Source organism: Salarias fasciatus, chromosome 7 (genome assembly GCF_902148845.1).
Source record: "Salarias fasciatus chromosome 7, fSalaFa1.1, whole genome shotgun sequence".
Taxonomy (NCBI): domain Eukaryota; kingdom Metazoa; phylum Chordata; class Actinopteri; order Blenniiformes; family Blenniidae; genus Salarias; species Salarias fasciatus.
The window spans coordinates 13,612,636-13,629,947 of NC_043751.1; the positions used below are offsets into that span (position 1 = coordinate 13,612,636).

The 17,312-nt window shown below is 43.3% G+C and overlaps 1 protein-coding gene across 3 annotated transcripts in view; it reads left to right on the plus strand.

Annotated features, from left to right (window-relative positions):
• rassf7a (Ras association domain family member 7a) overlaps nt 1-12,565 on the plus strand; it is a 37,948-nt gene extending 25,383 nt beyond the window's left edge. For 2 of the 3 annotated variants that reach the window (XM_030095734.1, XM_030095733.1), the window contains exons 2-6: nt 5,967-6,159; nt 6,947-7,875; nt 9,837-10,011; nt 10,104-10,199; nt 12,267-12,565. In XM_030095734.1, the coding sequence (XP_029951594.1) occupies nt 6,057-6,159; nt 6,947-7,875; nt 9,837-10,011; nt 10,104-10,199; nt 12,267-12,298 (1,335 nt within the window). In that variant the 5' untranslated portion in view covers nt 5,967-6,056 and the 3' untranslated portion in view covers nt 12,299-12,565. Of the gene's footprint in view, nt 1-2,441; nt 2,534-5,966; nt 6,160-6,946; nt 7,876-9,836; nt 10,012-10,103; nt 10,200-12,266 lie in introns of those variants that run through there. The other variant, XM_030095735.1, reaches the window with a different exon arrangement.
• Nucleotides 12,566-17,312: the final 4,747 nt, after the last annotated feature.

The following is a 17,312-nucleotide window of genomic DNA, read 5'->3' on the forward strand; positions in this document are numbered from 1 at the left end:
GATACATTATTCATCTGCCGTGTCGAGGCATTACATGAAACTGTGTTTATGGAGAACGAGGCGCCCATTCGGTCTGATAACCAGGCGGTAGAGCTCGCTGTAGCCTGGTCCTCCGACTGCATGCGAAAAGCCTCAGTGTCATTTTAAAATACTCCTTTTTAGACGTAAAACTTAATTTGCCGACACGCAAATGAAAAGAAGTGCGATATTAAACGCACCACTGAGATTCATTGTAGAAGTTGATTAGGTAAAAGTTTGTTTTTTTTTCACAAGGAGAAAACACTTTTGTTTGAAGCTTTGTTTGCACCTTCTAGACAAACTAGGACTTATTAACTTTTAATGTCCAATAGAAACTCTCAGACATTATGTCTAGTTTCCTTTCATGCCCTGTGGACGACTCCCTGCTGTCTGACTGCAGGCACTGCTGCTCTGATCAAGAGGACTCTCACATGAGAGTTCTGGTGTTTGGAGAGCTAACTGTGGCTCTTGAAGTAAACCTCGCCTTTTTTATGACAGATATGGAAGATGATCTGTCAGAGATGCAACCATAAGGCGAGGCTAGGCCTGTCAGAGCAATAATGCAATGTAAAGCGTCTCCCTAAATGTTTTGTGAATGTGCCCGAGGACTCAGGTGGTCCGAGGTTGCACAGATGTTTTATACAGGAATTAGCACAATTTGATCCTGGAGGCAGTTTTTCACGTTTGGGAAGCGATACAGTGTTTTGTAATGAGATGCTGCGAAGTTGAGAAACACTTTATGAAAAAGTCTCCCATGATTTTGTAGGAAAGAAGGTTTTAAAAAAGTAATGGAGGCGCAAGAAAAGGAGAACTGTACAAGTAAAACACAAACAACTGAAGAAGCAAGTTTGGAAGACCGTTAACTGGAACGGCCGATGAGGCTTTTCATTCAGGTGCTGATTTCATTGTATGGCTTATGAGGAAATAATCAGATTTCCATTTCATAGCATTATCAGTTTAACACTCAAACAGGAACTGTGTTTTCTCAGTGACTGTATCTGTGTGTAAAAGCTCTTTTGAAGAAATGCATCTGCTGTCTGATGAAGAAGAATAAATATCCACGTGACTGATCACAAGGTTGCTGCCGTTGAATCGCAGAAGCAAAACTGACAGTTTTAGACCATTATAAATACTAATTAAGCTGTTCTTATGCTAACTACTGGCCTGTCACAGTGCTTACTCTTTGTTGTTGGCCTCATTGGTCTTTGAAAACTGTGCTTACTCGGGAGAATGAGACACTGGAAGACGAAGGAGGAGGGGGCGGAACAAAGAATGCAAAACAGTCAGCCAGGCCCAACAAAAGAAAGTATCTGTTTTCTCTTTTATTAGTTTTATCGGCGGTAGCATGTGGACACAACAGAATGGCAGTAAGAGCTGCGTGGCGGACGACTCGACGGTGACGCCAGAGGCCACAAAACAGGCAACGCCGTCTCGCTGAGTGTCGACGCAGAACAACAATAGCGTCTGTGCAGGACAGATGAGCCCCGGCCGCTCCGTGCCAGCATGTTCCTGGCTCTTTGAGTGTTTGTCTCTGCCAACCTGGAGCAGCGTGGCACAGAGGCCACAGCTTCTCCCGACGCCATCCCTTGTCTCTAACAATAGTGTTCGTCCTATTATGGACGCTTAAATCAGCCTTATTCTCTCCGCAGATATGGATATGGATATCGATATAACGGTTTGTCAACACGTGTCGCGTTTGTGTGCCCATCTGTTGTAGAAGTGTGAGGCTGTTTGTGATTTACACTTTGCCCTTTAATCATGCCATTGTCCTTCAGACTTCTGTTGCTGCAGAGATAGCGGGGTAATTGCTCTGAGCCGAAACCACCTCTCGTAAAGATAGGCTCCAATGGCATATCAGCCCGCAAACACACTTACACATGCAAGCTTGTACATGCCTGCCCGACCTTTGACCCATCCAGTAGACACCCACTGTTGTGTTCTTTCCCTTGCACACAAATACCCAGAAAGACTGCTCCTCACGTAGCCTCCAGCACCGAGTAGCTGGAGCACGATAATTAAAAAAAAAAAAAGAACTCCTTTGGAAGTTCTCTGAAAGCTTTTATTACTCAGTTCTTTTTTTTTTATGACTAAGACAAACTCAGTGCTCAGAACTTTGGAAAGGAAATTGAGGGTTCAGGGCGTGCCTGTCCAACTGCATGATGGCACGTGCATGAACGCATGCATTTCTTTGGAAGTATGACAAAAAAATACGATCGCAGTTAGGAAGTGGGTGTGCACTTACCGCACATCCAACGAGGAAGAATCTGTAAACGTTTAAAACTGTCTGTCCAAAAAGGCCCAACAGTTCTCAGTTCAGCGCCGGCGCTCACAGGGAGCGGCACTCGGATGAGCTGCGTCGTGTATCTACAGAGCTCTGATGCTAACCATCGCTGCCTCCAGTCAAATCGCAGAGGAGCGGCGAGGCTGTTATTGACGGGAGACAGTGCAGAGGCAGAGACAGGCTGATGAAAGACGCAAAGCGGTTTAGCTAGATGGGTGAGTGATGATCAGAGAGGTGAGAGGGAATGGCACCAGTCTCCAATCACTACCGCTCTTCCCCCTTTTCATCTGTCAAGGTTTTTTTTTTTTCCTTCTTTTCTCATTTGTTAAAACTCTCCGTCTTGCTCCTCCTTTCATCATACAGTATGACTAGTCTGGTTTTCTTTATTCACTTCAGCAGACAAGCTTGTCAGATGTGGCTTTTTTTTTTTTTTGGTTTATGGATGTGTGTTTGATTGCTTCAGTTTGTGCTGATTACCTTTAAAGTGACTGTTCATTTTCTTGGATTCATCCATACTGAGAGATGGGTCAAGCATTGGTGGTTTTGCTGAAACTTGCCTTTTAAAAAAATGCTTAAAACATCCTTCAACAACAAAGTGAAAATTCAACTCTTGGCCTGTTGAGAAAGAAACTTTTCAGGAACACCTTTTTTATAGACACTCAATCCGAGGACTTACACTTCCTCCTGCTCCACTAAATGTGCTGCTCAGGCGTTCTGTCCAGACACCGACTAACTCTTCCATTTTATTGCTGGTATAATTGTCTCTTCAAGGCCAGAACATTGGGGCAACAGGAAATGTGTTGGGTTCCTGACAGGTGTCCTCACTAGATTCTCCTGCAGGTAGATTCCAGTTGTCACAGTTATTTTTGTCCCCATTTTTTCCTATTTTCTCCCTTTATGTAATTCACTAAATTTCTGTGCTATTGAATGCACAATTGCATTTGCAATACCAATTTTGGTGTGTTTTATCCCTGTGTGTGCATCTGGGTTGTGCTGTTTGTTGTCATGTGTTTCCAATTATGAGTTTTTGTCAACTTTGCTGGTTTGTATTAGAAAAGGCACGTGTGCAGATTGACTTCTAACATGTGCAACGCAGTTTGCAGCTTGTTTTTGTACCATCTGCATGCTGACTCTTCAACATTCTGCAGTAGACAGTTCGTCGAGCGAATACTGAACATTATGTCCAGTTCAATCATTGCCGTGGAGAGTCTGTGTTCATTCTTTTTACGGACTGTATTTCACAAACAGAGTAAAGGTGCCCTCCTCCATCTGTGCCCCGGTGAGAATTGACACGGGACTCCGGAGCCGCGCTGAGAAAACGACCTGGGTCAGGCGGATGTCTGGTTCTCGGTGTTGTTGTGCCTGTGACCAAAAAGAATAGACAGCAACCTGAGACTCACAGGCCTGTTAGTTTCCTGTTAGTGCAGATTATCACATTTCAGCAGCCAGAAGGTAGAAGAGCTAAGCATCATGGGAGAGTGACATTTGTAGCTGGGAGATGTTTGTGTGTTTGTGTTCTCCGTCTAATGTGATTGTTACGGTACAGAAACGTCTTAGGAGGATGTGGAAACTTTTAGATTTGGGTACTGTAGGTACAAAGTTGTTGTGAATTATGTGCAGTGTGGATGGCCTGAGCTTCCCTTTGCATGCAAGACATTAATTTGACAAAAATATGAAGTGTTCAAGTTTTTCTAGAGCTTTGTAAAACTCACAGGAGGTCACTCTCAAGCTCGAAAATGTTGTTGCATAGATTAAACTTTGGTTCAGGATTTAAATCCCCGACACAAGGCTTGAAAATGATTCTTCCTGTATTTTTTTAAAGCCTTACAGCTAAAGTAAATGATTATCTAACCGGTGACTCAACCGGTTAGTCTTAATTATATATTGCAACACAGCACGTCCTCTGCCGTCTCTGAACACAATATTGACATTCAAGCTGCGTTGTAATATTCTGATGAGCACAGATCAGGTTTCCTTCTCGATGAAATCAACTCGGCGGGCTCGCTTGAAGGAATCATTCCCACAAGTGATCATCCGTCGCTATCACCCCGATTGTTCGCCGCGGTCTCATTCTACGGGTTCAGTCTCTGCGCCGTCACTCCCCCGTATGCAGTGTCATGTCGAGCTGTTCTGCGCGGTGTTGTTGTCACATCAGATAGGCTTGTGTTTGGCACCTAAACAGCGGAGAAGCAATGGTGGTGCAGGGGCCAGCCAGGTCAGCAGCGGAGGGGTGGGGGGGGGTTTGCTTTGTTAAGGAAAGCAGAAATTCTTCCGGCTGGCAGATGAAGTCAGTGCATTCCTCCAAAGCAGCTCCCTATAGGCAGCCAGTGAAGCACAGCCACGCACTGAATGAAGGGCAAGATAATGGTGGGGCTCAGTGTTAAACACCTCCCATTGAGAACCGGAGAGACAGACAGAAAGAGAACACCATCTGTCTGACTGTGGATGAAAAAAGTTGCTTTAAACTCACCTACATGCTACAAAGTTTCATTTTACAATGCCAAGTTCGACAAATAAGTCTGTTGTTGCCCCGGGCAATTCGCAATTTTATGTGCTCTACAGTATTTTATTACCTTGTTTTGAAGTTCGGCTGTAAAGTACAGGCAGAAGGAGGGCGGGCGCACATGATACTTTTCTAGGTTAAACCTGCTGCCCTGACATGTGTTAGGCTACCTGCTGATGAGCTCTCTGAAGTTTGATGAGACCTAGATCTGGTCCTGCTGAGGCTGGAGAACACACACAGACACACACACACACTCATGCATACTTGTTCTATCTCTGCTGTTTCTGCGTGTTTCTACTTCCACAAACATCCTCTCCAAAACATAGACACACTTGAGTTGCTCTACTTTTCCTGTCTGTTCCCCTCAGCAATAAGCTATCATAACGGCTTTGAAGGAGGGCAGCGGAGCGTTTAATTGGGTTACAGATTGGCATTTATGCTCCCAGGTCCGCGAGATACTGCCGAGGTTCTTAACTAACCACTAGGAATTTAACAAAATGCTACCGTGCGTCACCCAGTAGCTGCCAGTCCTGAAATTTACAATTCAATGATGTTGCTCCCACTTAGCGCAGCACATTTTTTGACGTCAATGCTGTTTGGTGTATAAACTGGTATTTCGAAAAAAATGACTTGCGAGTGTGGGCGCGCTGGGTTCACAACAACTTCCAATGTATTTTATTTAATATACAAACAGTCTGTGTCACATGTGGCATACGTAATGCCATGATCTTAGTGAGAAAAAGTTTGGTAAATACGCTGTTTCAGCACAGTGGTACCATGGGAAACTTTTCTTTTTTTTCTAATATCCATTCATTTCTATTCAATACCACTGTGATCTAAAGTAGGTTTGTAGGCCTTGGAGTCACATTGGGTGAAGGTTAAGGTTCATCTGGCCAGATTCCAGTCCAGGGTTTAACACAGAGAAATGCGATAAGCTTAAAGTCACCATTTACTCCTTGTAGTTATTCTTTATAGTGTTGGAGGGAAATAGCAAAAACTGACAGTGGGAAAAACACCAACCCTGCACGGAAAAGGCTGCCCTGTAGGCTTGCAGCTCCGAACCAGGAACATTCTGGCTGTGAGGAGAGAGCACAAAGTAGATGTTATACTGTGTTTATGGACTAGTGAACAGTGTTTCTAATACTTTGCTCACATCTTTTGCAGAACCTGTGTCATGCAGCGGTGAACTCCGTTGAGCCAATCTGCAGTGATCTGATTTGAAGACTGACCGTCTTACCCCCTAACACTGCCCAGATGGAGCTGAAGGTTTGGGTGGACGGAGTGGTCCGGGTGGTATGCGGACTGTCGGAGGAGACTTCCTGTCAGGACGTGGTCATCGCGCTGGCACAGGCCATCGGTGAGTACATCAAAATCACTGTCTCGCATTTTGTTGCGACCAGCCTCCAAACAAGCCCCTTTTTTCTGTTTGCCAGTTTATCTAAAAGCCCCACTGATTAGATGAAAGCCCTGCGATGAAATTTCGATGCTGACAAAACAAGTGTACCGTTGTGTGCCAAGGCTGTTAGCAATCCTGTTTGGCGTTCACCTTTTCAGTCTCCGCTGACCCAAATCAAGTTCTCCTCTGGATCGTCAGTGGGTCAGTTAAAATTCGAGCCGGTGTGTCCCTATATCCTCCGGCTTTACTCAAGCCATCCTCCGCAGCAGCATTCAACAACATAACTCCAGATTTAGCGCTCTCCTCCTTCCATGAGTGAGCTGCCTGCCAAGTCATTAGGGAGGGTTTGTCCTAATTTCGAGGTCCTCGTGGAAGCTTCAATTTATTTGAACGTTTTTCAAATGTTGTGCGAGTCTTCCGCGGCTGCCTCTTATTCCGATCCTCAGAGGCAGAGATTTAGAGGTATCAGCATCATCGTAATGCGTCTGATGTCATTTGTTCGCTCAGCATTACTCGTGTGTAATCAGTAGCAAGAGTTAAACCCAAAGCATTATGAAAACTGAAGGAGAAATGGTCTTTGAGAAGTAACTCAGATGCCAGAAAACTTAACTAATGCTTTAATTTAATTTTTTTATTTTTTTACATAAGACGGCGCCATCAAGCTTCTCCATATGTATTTTCGGAATACTTCTTGTATCTGTTCATATGTAGATTTTTGCACTGAGTTTGTGTCTCTCTGTCATCTCAGGTCAGACGGGCCGTTATGTTCTAATCCAGCGTCTCAGAGACACAGAGAGGCAGCTTCTGGCCACGGAGAGGCCTCTGGAGTCTCTGGCAAAGTTAGGCCAACATGGCAGTGAAGTTCAGTTCTTTCTGCGTCGCACTGGCCCCAGCAGCAGTGACGGACCCAGCTCAAAGCACGAGAGACCCAGCCCTCTTCCTCTGCCCAAGCCTCCAGAGCCAGAGCCTTCGAAGCGGAGTCAGCCGAAGAAAGCCCTGACCTTTAATTTGGGCCCATCCACCTCCCCAAAACCCAAGGTCCAGCAGTTTAAAAGGTCTCCTCGGGACTCTCCGGAGCAAAGAGCCTCCCCCTCCCCTTCGCCCAGCCCTTTATCCCCTCGCGTGCCATCTCCCTCTCCCTCGCCACCTGTAGGCCCGCCGAAAGAGGAAGTCTTCAGAAAAGTTCTTCAGCAGCAGGAGAGACTGAGGGCCATCGAGGCCCAGCTGGAAGCTCTAGAAATGGAGTCTCACACCTGGGAGCGTCCTTACCCTTCACCCTGTCCATCTCCAGTCTCTGATGCTCGTTTTCAAGAAGAGATGGATGCCTTGGAGCTAGCAATGCGGAGAAACCAGGCCGAACTTGCACACGAGCAGTACTGGGAGGAGGAGTATCAAGCAGAGGTGGAAAGGGAGCGAGGGATGAGGAGGAAGCTGGGGGAGCTCCACGCCAAGCTGGATGACTGTGGGCGACGGCTCCATGAGTTCTCTGTTCGCTCTGCTCAGCTGGAACAAGAGATCCAGCGGGAGAGCCAGGTGGAGGGAAAAGTCAGCGGGCCGGAGGAGTCGCTCGATGCGGTGAAGGCAGAGCTATGGAGCCAGGAGAGGAACGGGACGGAGCTGGAGGAGCAGATATCTGAGACTGAAAAGGCTCTTGGACAGGCAGAGTCTCTGCTGCAGGTAAGGAAAGAGGTGGATGACCTGGGAAAAGTCTGGTAAATTCATACTCGCCCCTCTGTCTTTAACTGAGGGATGTGTTGCCATATACTGTAGCCCTCTTTCACCTGCACAACACAGCAGACAGAAAACCAAACACTGAGTTATCATGGCCTTTTACACAGTTATTGGATAGTAATACGATATGAACGCTTTTTACTTGTTTCCTCTTTTACTTTGAATGATTTATTGCCTGAGGTACTATTTAAGGTCTTGCTTGGCGAGTTTAGCAGGTCTCATTTTATTTGTCTTTCATGTTCTCCCCATGTGGTTACTACTGGTGATAATATTACATTGTGTTGCACTGGGACAAAAAAAAAACCTTTTTTAATAGGGTCTCCTCTGTCTCATTGTGGAGCAGTTTGTGGTGTGTGGTGTTTTGGTTTTGTGCCTGTCATATATGCAACAAAAATGATAAAAAACTGAACATAGTTTGGAGTGAAAGTCAAATTTTTTTCATGATCCACATGAAATCCAATATGGTTTTAAACTGAACTTGTCTGATTAGAAGATTGAAATCAAGAAATGTTCCCTCTGCTGTAGTTTCACGGGACATCATGTTGTTTTCAGTGTTTTATTCCAATGAATAAGAAAAAAGTATTTACAAACTGGTTGCAAAACGGATCAAACATGATGAGAGGCTGCCTTGCTTTCCAGGAGTGCCAGCAGATTTAATGTGTACCTTGATGGAACAGAGAGAGGATGTTATGTAACAGATAACTATAGTTATCTGTCAGTTTTATAGAAATCATCTGCTTCAGATCAGAGGTGTATGGGGGGGGGGAGTGTTCTGTATAAAAACGTACCATCATGTCATTACATGTAATCAACAGCATTCCAAGTATTTATAACTTAAAAGTAATCCTGGGGCGTTTTGCTACTTAGGTGATAATTGCATGGTGGAAACAAGGGGGCTTTATTTCCTGTAAATGAAATGTTAACACCGGTAACATGACACGGGATAATAAATCCCTTTTCATAGTTATGGAAGGCAGTGTGTGTCAGTCGTCAGTCGGCCGGTGGAGTCGAGGCAGCCAGCCGAGCGTTTCAAGTGTGGTGATGAGCGCGGCGTTCCTGTCATCAGGCTAATGGAGGCAGACCTGCAGGTGTGAACTGCCTCAGCAGGCTGCCTCGGTCCGTCGTGCACACACACACATGCAGTCTCTGTGGACGGAGGGGGCTTTAACATACTGCCGTTCCCCGTATTGTGCGCACACGCACCGATTAAGCACAAAATGGAAAGTCGATTAGGACCGATTGACTCGCCTGTTTGTGAGCATCGGTATAAACTGTGAGCACAACCTCTTCAGATTCCTCACTTCACATTTTCAATAAGCACTGCTGATAAATGGAATTTCTGCTGGCATCTCATCAATTAGGGCAACTATGGAAGGCAGCAGGCAAATGAGCGTTGTTGTGTTTTCATCCATCTGTTTGTCTGCTCAAATACAGCAGAATAAAAAAGATGCTTGTGGCACCAGCGAGGCTTTGATGATTCACTGTAGCTGAAAGGTCTGAGGATGACCTGATGGGGAACTGAGTCTGCAGGTGTGACTTATAGTCTGTACTTCCCCCTTGTGGTGAAATTGAGGAAGTGTTCATCCATCTTCTGTACTGCTTCATCCAATGCAGCTGTAGCCAATCAGAGCTGAGTATGGGTGAAGGCAGTGCACACTCTGAACAAGTCACCAGTCCATCTGAGGGCAAACACAGGATGACGCACAACTGCACACACTCTCACAACCAGTTTAGAATCATCAATTACTTTCACATACATTTTTGGACTGTAGGACAAAACTGAAGTACAGAGAAAGCCTGCAGACACCCAGGTAGAACATGCGTGTTCAGTCAGTCAGTGCCGGTCTGGTCAGGGTTTTCAGAAGTTCTTTAATGACCCTCCTGATTCGTGCTCTTTTCCATCCCAGGGCAAACAGGAGGAGCTGGAGGAGCTGAACAAGGAGCTGAGGCAGTGCAACCTGCAGCAGTTCATTCAACAGACGGGTGTCGTGCCTGCGCACTCCAACTCGCGCTCAGAGCTTCACGAGCAGCTGGAACAGTTAGAACTTGCACATTTTCTGCAGGAGGAATACAGGAATGGAAGTATGCAAACAAGGATAGAAATTAATGATTAGGTTAAACATTTCATGTTGATTGTAAAGGAATTGACACATTGATTTCTCTCAATTCTGTAGTTCCAGATGAGTCTCCACCTCGCCCCACTGCGAAGCAGTTCATGGGACATCCACGCAACCTGCAAAACCCTCTCGTGTCCAGTCTCAACCCAGAGGGTGTGTATGTGTGACAGCCTGCTGCTTCCCAAGTCCATCCTGCCGTGCTCCTCTCCTGCCCTGCTCTGTCCCAGAAGCCCCTGTTCCCTAATTATTATTATTTTTTTTTTTCCCCATCCTGATTGGGTTGAAGGCTGCAGCTGGTTTTGGTGTTGGGGTTGGAAGCATGTGTTTGGTGGTGGTTCCTTCGACTTGTTGACCTTCAAAGACTTTACCTGTCCTTTACCTAACCATCAGTAGCCCTTCAGTCCGGTCCTTATTGGCTTTTTTTTTTTTTTTTTTTTTTAAAGTTGACATACTTTTCTCTGTTCCTCCTCAAATATCCCTGTATGCTTTAACTCTGTGGATTTCTTTATCCTTTCCTGTTCTTTTTACTACCCTCCTCCTCCCACTGTTTGCTTCTGGACTAACAGTAGCCGCTTTTGTTACACTTTAAAAGCATATGGGGATTTGCTGCTAATTCCCCCCTCCCTCTGTAATACAGAGTGGCCCTCCCACCCTCAAGTCAATAATCAACTACCAACAGCTGCTTTTTACTGTATCTCCTTGTAACACATCGATCTCACTGGGAATGACTGTGGCAGACATTCTGCTTGGGTTTTGTTTTTATATACTGTGACTTGGAGAGTTAAGAAGCCAATGTCATTTTCAGTTTGCCTTCTTAGTATGGATACTATATCTAAATATATGTGAGAGGGTGTATCTGTACAATGCCTTGTACTTCCAAAGAGAAAGAGCCTTTCACAGAGGGCTCTGCAAAACGTATTGCACTGTCCCATTCTCTTTCTGTGTGAAGCCTCGGTCCCTGTGTGCCTACATAGAAATGTATCTTTCTGTTCTCTCTCTTTTTTTTGTGACTTATTTTGAGAGCTCATTAACTCAATCAAGCGCCACATTTGCTGAAGAGATACATTTTGAAAGTAGTGCCACAGACCCATGGCTTGTCAATTTGCTTTTCTTTTCATCTACTGGGATGGGGACTCATGGTTCTTTTGCCGTCATCACAACTAACCTTTGACCTGTCACAACTTGCATTGTGCCTAAGTCATTCAGATTCAGGATAATTTCCCCCCCTAAATAATAACAGCAATCATAATTCCAATAAATGGAATTGTTGTTTTCAGTGTTTAGGCCCCTCAGCCAACATTTGTTGTATTGTAGCACTTTCAGGAGAATGGGGGAAAAACTGCTGTATTTGACTTTAATATGGATATTGTGGGTCTGTAGGTCAGGTGACAAGGCAACAATAGGACAACAAAGCTCCTTTTGAATGTGGTTGTGCCACGTTTATTGCATATGACAGAAGTTAAACAAAAATATAGACAATAGCTTTTTTAAGAGAAGCTAACATTAGTGATCTCTGAGACTACAAGCCAGACACTGTTACGACAGTGAAAATCAGCCTCACATGTCCGCAGACGTACATGAACAAAGAATGCAGCCAGATGAACTTGATGAGAATTGATGATTTTAGCATTAGCATTATTGTCTGTGTTTACCAATCGTGAAATATCGCGTTTTAAAAGCTACAAGGAGCTGTGTGTGGCTCTAATGTACACGATGAATGCATTGGACAATTCTTTTTCTCTAAATTTATGTTTAATGGGAAGAGGCTGACAGCATGACTTACAGACCCACATTACAGCCATTATCGCAGGTTTAACTAACTAATCCATGAATCTCTGATATTTTCTTATGGATTATTTTTCTGTGTTACACTGACAGGTCAAAGTGACTTGTGTTTGAATGTGTGCTCCCTTCTGTGTCTGCAGTGTGGTGTTTTTCTTGTGGGGTTACAAAAACACTCCTTGCTTTGGAAACCAAACGCATCTCAATACTTGTTACAAAAACAGCTTGAAACGGCCTCGGTTTCAAAAAGCTATACTGACTGTAAGACTTCAGTCCACCAATTGTGGATGAAAGCATTAATCTAATGATGCTCTTGTTTGCTACTGACATTTATGAACATTTCTGATCGATCGAGGTCTTGTGGTGTTGCTGAAAAGTGTTTTGTTCCCCCCGAAACAAAGGGATCATCATCCCCACTTATTTTTGTGTGTCTTGCAGTCCTGACATCGCAAGAGTCGTCATGGAGATAAAACATGGACCACAGGGCCAAGAGACAGTTGTTTCACTGTTCTGTCACCATCACGTCTTATTTAACCATTTTATACCACCGTCATTCATTCATTATTCAATTTACCTTGATTTACATAATGTAAATATGTTAGACAAATATATTTACAAAGTTTTGCTACTGTAAACATTTCAAATGTAAAATAATTTAGAAATCTTTGACTTAGACAAATTATTACTATTACTATGTATTTAAATATAATAAAATGTGCATTCTGTTTTACATACGATTTGTTAAATGATTGTTTTTGTGTGTTTTGTGTGAATGATACTGTAAGACGAAGCAGATGTGCTTATGGAATACCCAGCAGTAAATTATTAACTCACATGTGTACACTTTCTTAAACTTGCAGTGACATGAAGCCCCTGCGTGAAATGCATAATGAATATATTATGGGCACTGAAATATACATGCTTCCTTCATTTTTTTTTTTTTTTCCTCACACATGAATTTTATGGCATTTTAAAGGTGTTTTTCACAGGTGGCTGCTTGAGTTCACAAAGTGCATCCTTGAAGTGAAATGTAGCAAACATCCTGGCATCGCAGCTGTCGCTGTTATGGATGATATGACACAGTGCAGCCACAGGAGGTGATGATGAAGGCGAAGGAGCCCTGCAGGAGCACTTGACAAGGCAGAAATCCGCAAACGTATATGGTTGAGGTTATTCGCGCAATCAGTGTATTGCATTATCACTGGGTCATGTGACTGTGCATGTGTAATCCATCCCCTCTTGAGTGCATATAAATGTTTACATTTTTTAACTACTTTTAAAAAAAATCTGTGTGGTACATGAAAAACCCCAACCACTCAGCTTCTGCACAACACTTTTGTCCTCCACCCCTTTCCTGTTTGTTTACCCTGGAGAGCAAATATGCTGGCTGTCACACAGAGGGTGACGTGAGCCTCCCCGGCGCTCTGACTGACCCCGGACTGAAACCCTGTGGACATCTATAAATACTCTCATCTGCTGATATGTTGATATGTGGCAGGTAAAATCCCATCGAAAGCTGTTTCCCCTTTCTACATCTATGTAAATGAACAGTTTATACTCATCAAACACATTTATCTCATCACTTTCTGTTCACAAGAAGTATTTACTAACTTACCGTGTGTCAGACTTAGGCAGCTCTACATGACACTGCCAGTTTCGATATTATGATTAATTGTGTAGAATTGGATTATACTGAGAAGATTTAGAACTGTCTGGCTTTTCAGGGGTTAGATAAGCTTCAAATCCTTGTTTGGTTCCCACTGTCTGGACAGGCCTGCAGCCAAGCGTGACACCGATGCCTACCTGTGGACGTGAAAGATACTGCAATGCACTTATCATAATAGGAACTCCTTATCTCAGCTTTCCCTCTTTACTGCTACTTTCACACTGGCAATATTCTGCGAAAGTCACCCAATGGCCATAAGTCACTGCTTTGGTCCTGCGAAATGTTTTATGCTCAGACTACAATAGACTGATGGTGAGATTGTTTTCCAGACGTTCCACGTGCAACATGAATTACATCTAACCTCTCCCATTTCACATCCAAACCCCAAGAGAACTCCAATCTCATAACGGCACATTAACAGATTATGATGATGTTTCAGGGCGCCATGCTGGGGGAATTATTTCAGCTCATGCATCAGCACTCCACATGAAACCCCATCAGAATCTGCTTTGGAAGATTTTAATGTGAAAGGGGGGAAGCAAAGCTCCACATCTGAACTCTTTCAGATTAAAACGGATCAATACAGCATGTGTGCATAGCTGGCAAATGGGTGTAAGAGAGAAAAAAAAAACCGTCCTGGATGTGGATATGGGTGCGCATCTGCACGTCCACATTACATTGATAAATGGGCCACAAGTTAATGAGTCTGACATACTGCACTTATCTATTCCTCTGTGTCACAATGAGTCATTACACACTGATGGGAATAAAACATCCTCACTGATAAGAATAAATACATTACAAGGGAAAACAGACAATAAGATGCATGATACCACAATTTATTTAGAGCAGAAACTTTACTTATGCATGCACAAACACTGTACAGAGAGTTAAAAGATAACTAACAATTAATCATAGGCTTGACATTGTTTTGATGCACAGAAGTGGAAAGATTGTTTGTCCTGAAATCAAATTCTTTATAGTAATAATCTTCTTCTTCCTTTTTTTTTTTTTTTTGGATGAACCTCTTTAAGAACCCCTGGAGGCCCCCTGACCTCAAATCAGTAACCAGCCAGCCTGAAAATCATCTAAAAAAACCACACAGATGAAAAAAGAAACTGAAATAAAACACTCACCAGCAGTTTAGCAGTTGGTGGCATTACAGAGGCCATCTCCACAGGAGGCAGTGTAATAACCATTAGTCCTATTTAAGGCAGTGTGACAACATAGGAAGTACAGTACAGTACAGTACAGTATAGAACACATGGAGACCACTGGGAGGGCGTTCGTGTAAAGTAGGCCTGTCCCAGAAGTGGAGATAAAGGTGCTGTCTGGTCCGGCTAGGACTGGTCTTTTGGATGAACCAAAATAGAGAGGTATTCCCAAAACCAGGTTAGCCGCTGTCACACGCACAGTGGAAATGGCAACTGGCACAATGTGCGTTAGTCAGTGGCTTACCTGCTCTTAGATATCACACATTTCATCGTGAAGCCTTTTAAAGCGCTCAAACTCTGTAGAATAATACCGACAAACACAATGTCATCGAACAGCAGTGAATTATTATAAACAGGCATTACAGAAAGAGAATGCGCTCGTGCTTTCTATTATACAGGTATACATTACGGTAAGATTTCACTTCATAAAATAATCAAGACAAAGAAATGTAAATGTATCCAATAATATTTTTTGGACGCAACACTGATAAAAATAAAAATTACAGTGTGTTTCCTGTCCACGACAAATAAGGCTGCCTTAAATTATTATAGCACTTGCCATTGCGAGCGGGATTTTAAAAAAGTTCCGAAATAAACCGTTATTATAATTAAAAAAATCTAACAACCACAAAGAAATTTAAAGCAAAAGTACATTTTCTGAAATATTTTTGTCTTATTCACCACAACATAAAGACAGAATAAAGAATAGTGGCAGATAATGGGAGCTACTTACCAGTTCCAAGTTTTCTTCGGAAATATTTTTTAAAGAAAATAAAAAACATTTTCACACACAGGTCCGGTTCTAGTAAATATCTTAACAGTGTAGTTGTTTTTTTCTCCAAAATGAAATCTCAGTGCATGACTAAAGTTAGGTGCATTTAGGAACATAGTGTAGCCTACACCGACGCAGAAGTTCACTTCACTTGCACTACCCCTACCCTGCCCACTCCCCTGCATCTGCAACCCGACCTGGTTATGCAAATCACACACTAACTGGCATCACGCTAAGCCAATAAAAATCCCCCCTTGAGATGTATATCCCGCCTATTGAAGATGATTATCAAATCAAAAGCTGAGACGGGCGGGCCTACGAGGTGAGCATGTTTCCGTGATTTCTGGAGTTATAGTTGGGGTGCGGCGCGTTCAGTTTTGCACGTCGTACATTAGGAATGAACCATTATCTTGTTCACAGTTTCCTGTCCTGGATGATTATTTATTGCAAACATCAACGCGACACTTGTTCCTTTGCCCTTAAATAGGCGCCGTGTAATGCGACAGCTGTCGTTTGAGGCGTCGCAGGCGCGCTTTGTGCGCTTTTTAACAAAGAGCGCGTCTACCCCTCCGGAGCGAAGTGGTTGAACTCGGCTTACTTGTGTACAGTGTTGCCATGAGCGGAGTGTGGCTGTGCACGTACCAAGGATGCTGTGTGACGGTCTGATCTGATGATGAGGAGGCGGAGGAAGACCGCGATCAACTCTCAATTATTTACAGAGGACTCCCTGACATCGTTTTACAAATTGTGTAACATGTCAGTGTAAGACCAGTATTTTAAATCAATGATCGACCCTTGAATTAAATTATAGGATCGACAACAACATAAACAAGTTTATTAATTTGTTGCATTAATCTAACATTGCACATTCGTTTTTTTCAAGGTTGTGTGTCTGTGGTTTGTGTGCGTGTGTGTGTGTGTGGATGTTTTTTTTTTTTTTTTAATTGCCACATGAACTTCCCCTGACCCCCTGTCAAACTGTCATCTGGAACACTATGTTCTTACTGCAGCAAATTGTTAATATGTATTTTTTTTATATTTGCCAGTGCGTGGGAACTCTTTGGATTTTGGGGGGCTTCCCTCAAAACATTTTATTTTTTAGATGAAGTTTCCCGCTTATCACTTTTTGATTGTCAAAATCCTGTCGGATTATTCCCTGCCAGGATACACATAACCCCATGACATGCAGCAGCAAATCAGGATTACATTCATTACATAACAGCTGCCTTTTTAAACAATCCCTCCGCCAGAGGGCGACAGTACTTTTTGCAGCCTAGGGGTACAATCCCAGAGACTGTGGCTGTTAAAAGTTTCTTTTCTTCCAATCCCAAAGATTTTGATTCAGTCTCTGTCTCACCTCGTCAATATGTAGAAGTATGTGTAGAGTAAACACTAAGCATCATTTTACTCTTACGTTTTAGGTAAAAAAAAGGAAAAGGAAGAAAAAAATCTGTGCATGGGTAAAATGTGCTTGAGCTGAGTGGATATAGTAATGTTTGCTGTGAGGCAAAAAAGTCTCAACTGAAACAGTTTCACTCACAAAACTGTGTCACATAATGGCACTGGACACACCTGTTGTCTTCACATCAGTTGGTATGATATGTGTGCACTTTGACCAACTGAAACTCAACTGTATAATGTTACACTTGACACATTTATATAATATTGAGTCTTCACAGATGTCAGGCTTGCTGAGATTTATTTAGTGGTTTTCCTCTTTTTGCAAATATGTTGCTAATTTATCTTTGTTTTCACCTTATCTTATGTTGTATGACAGTTCTGTGATTAGACACACTCTCTGTACCATTTCTTATCTTCCCCCTCCCCCTTGT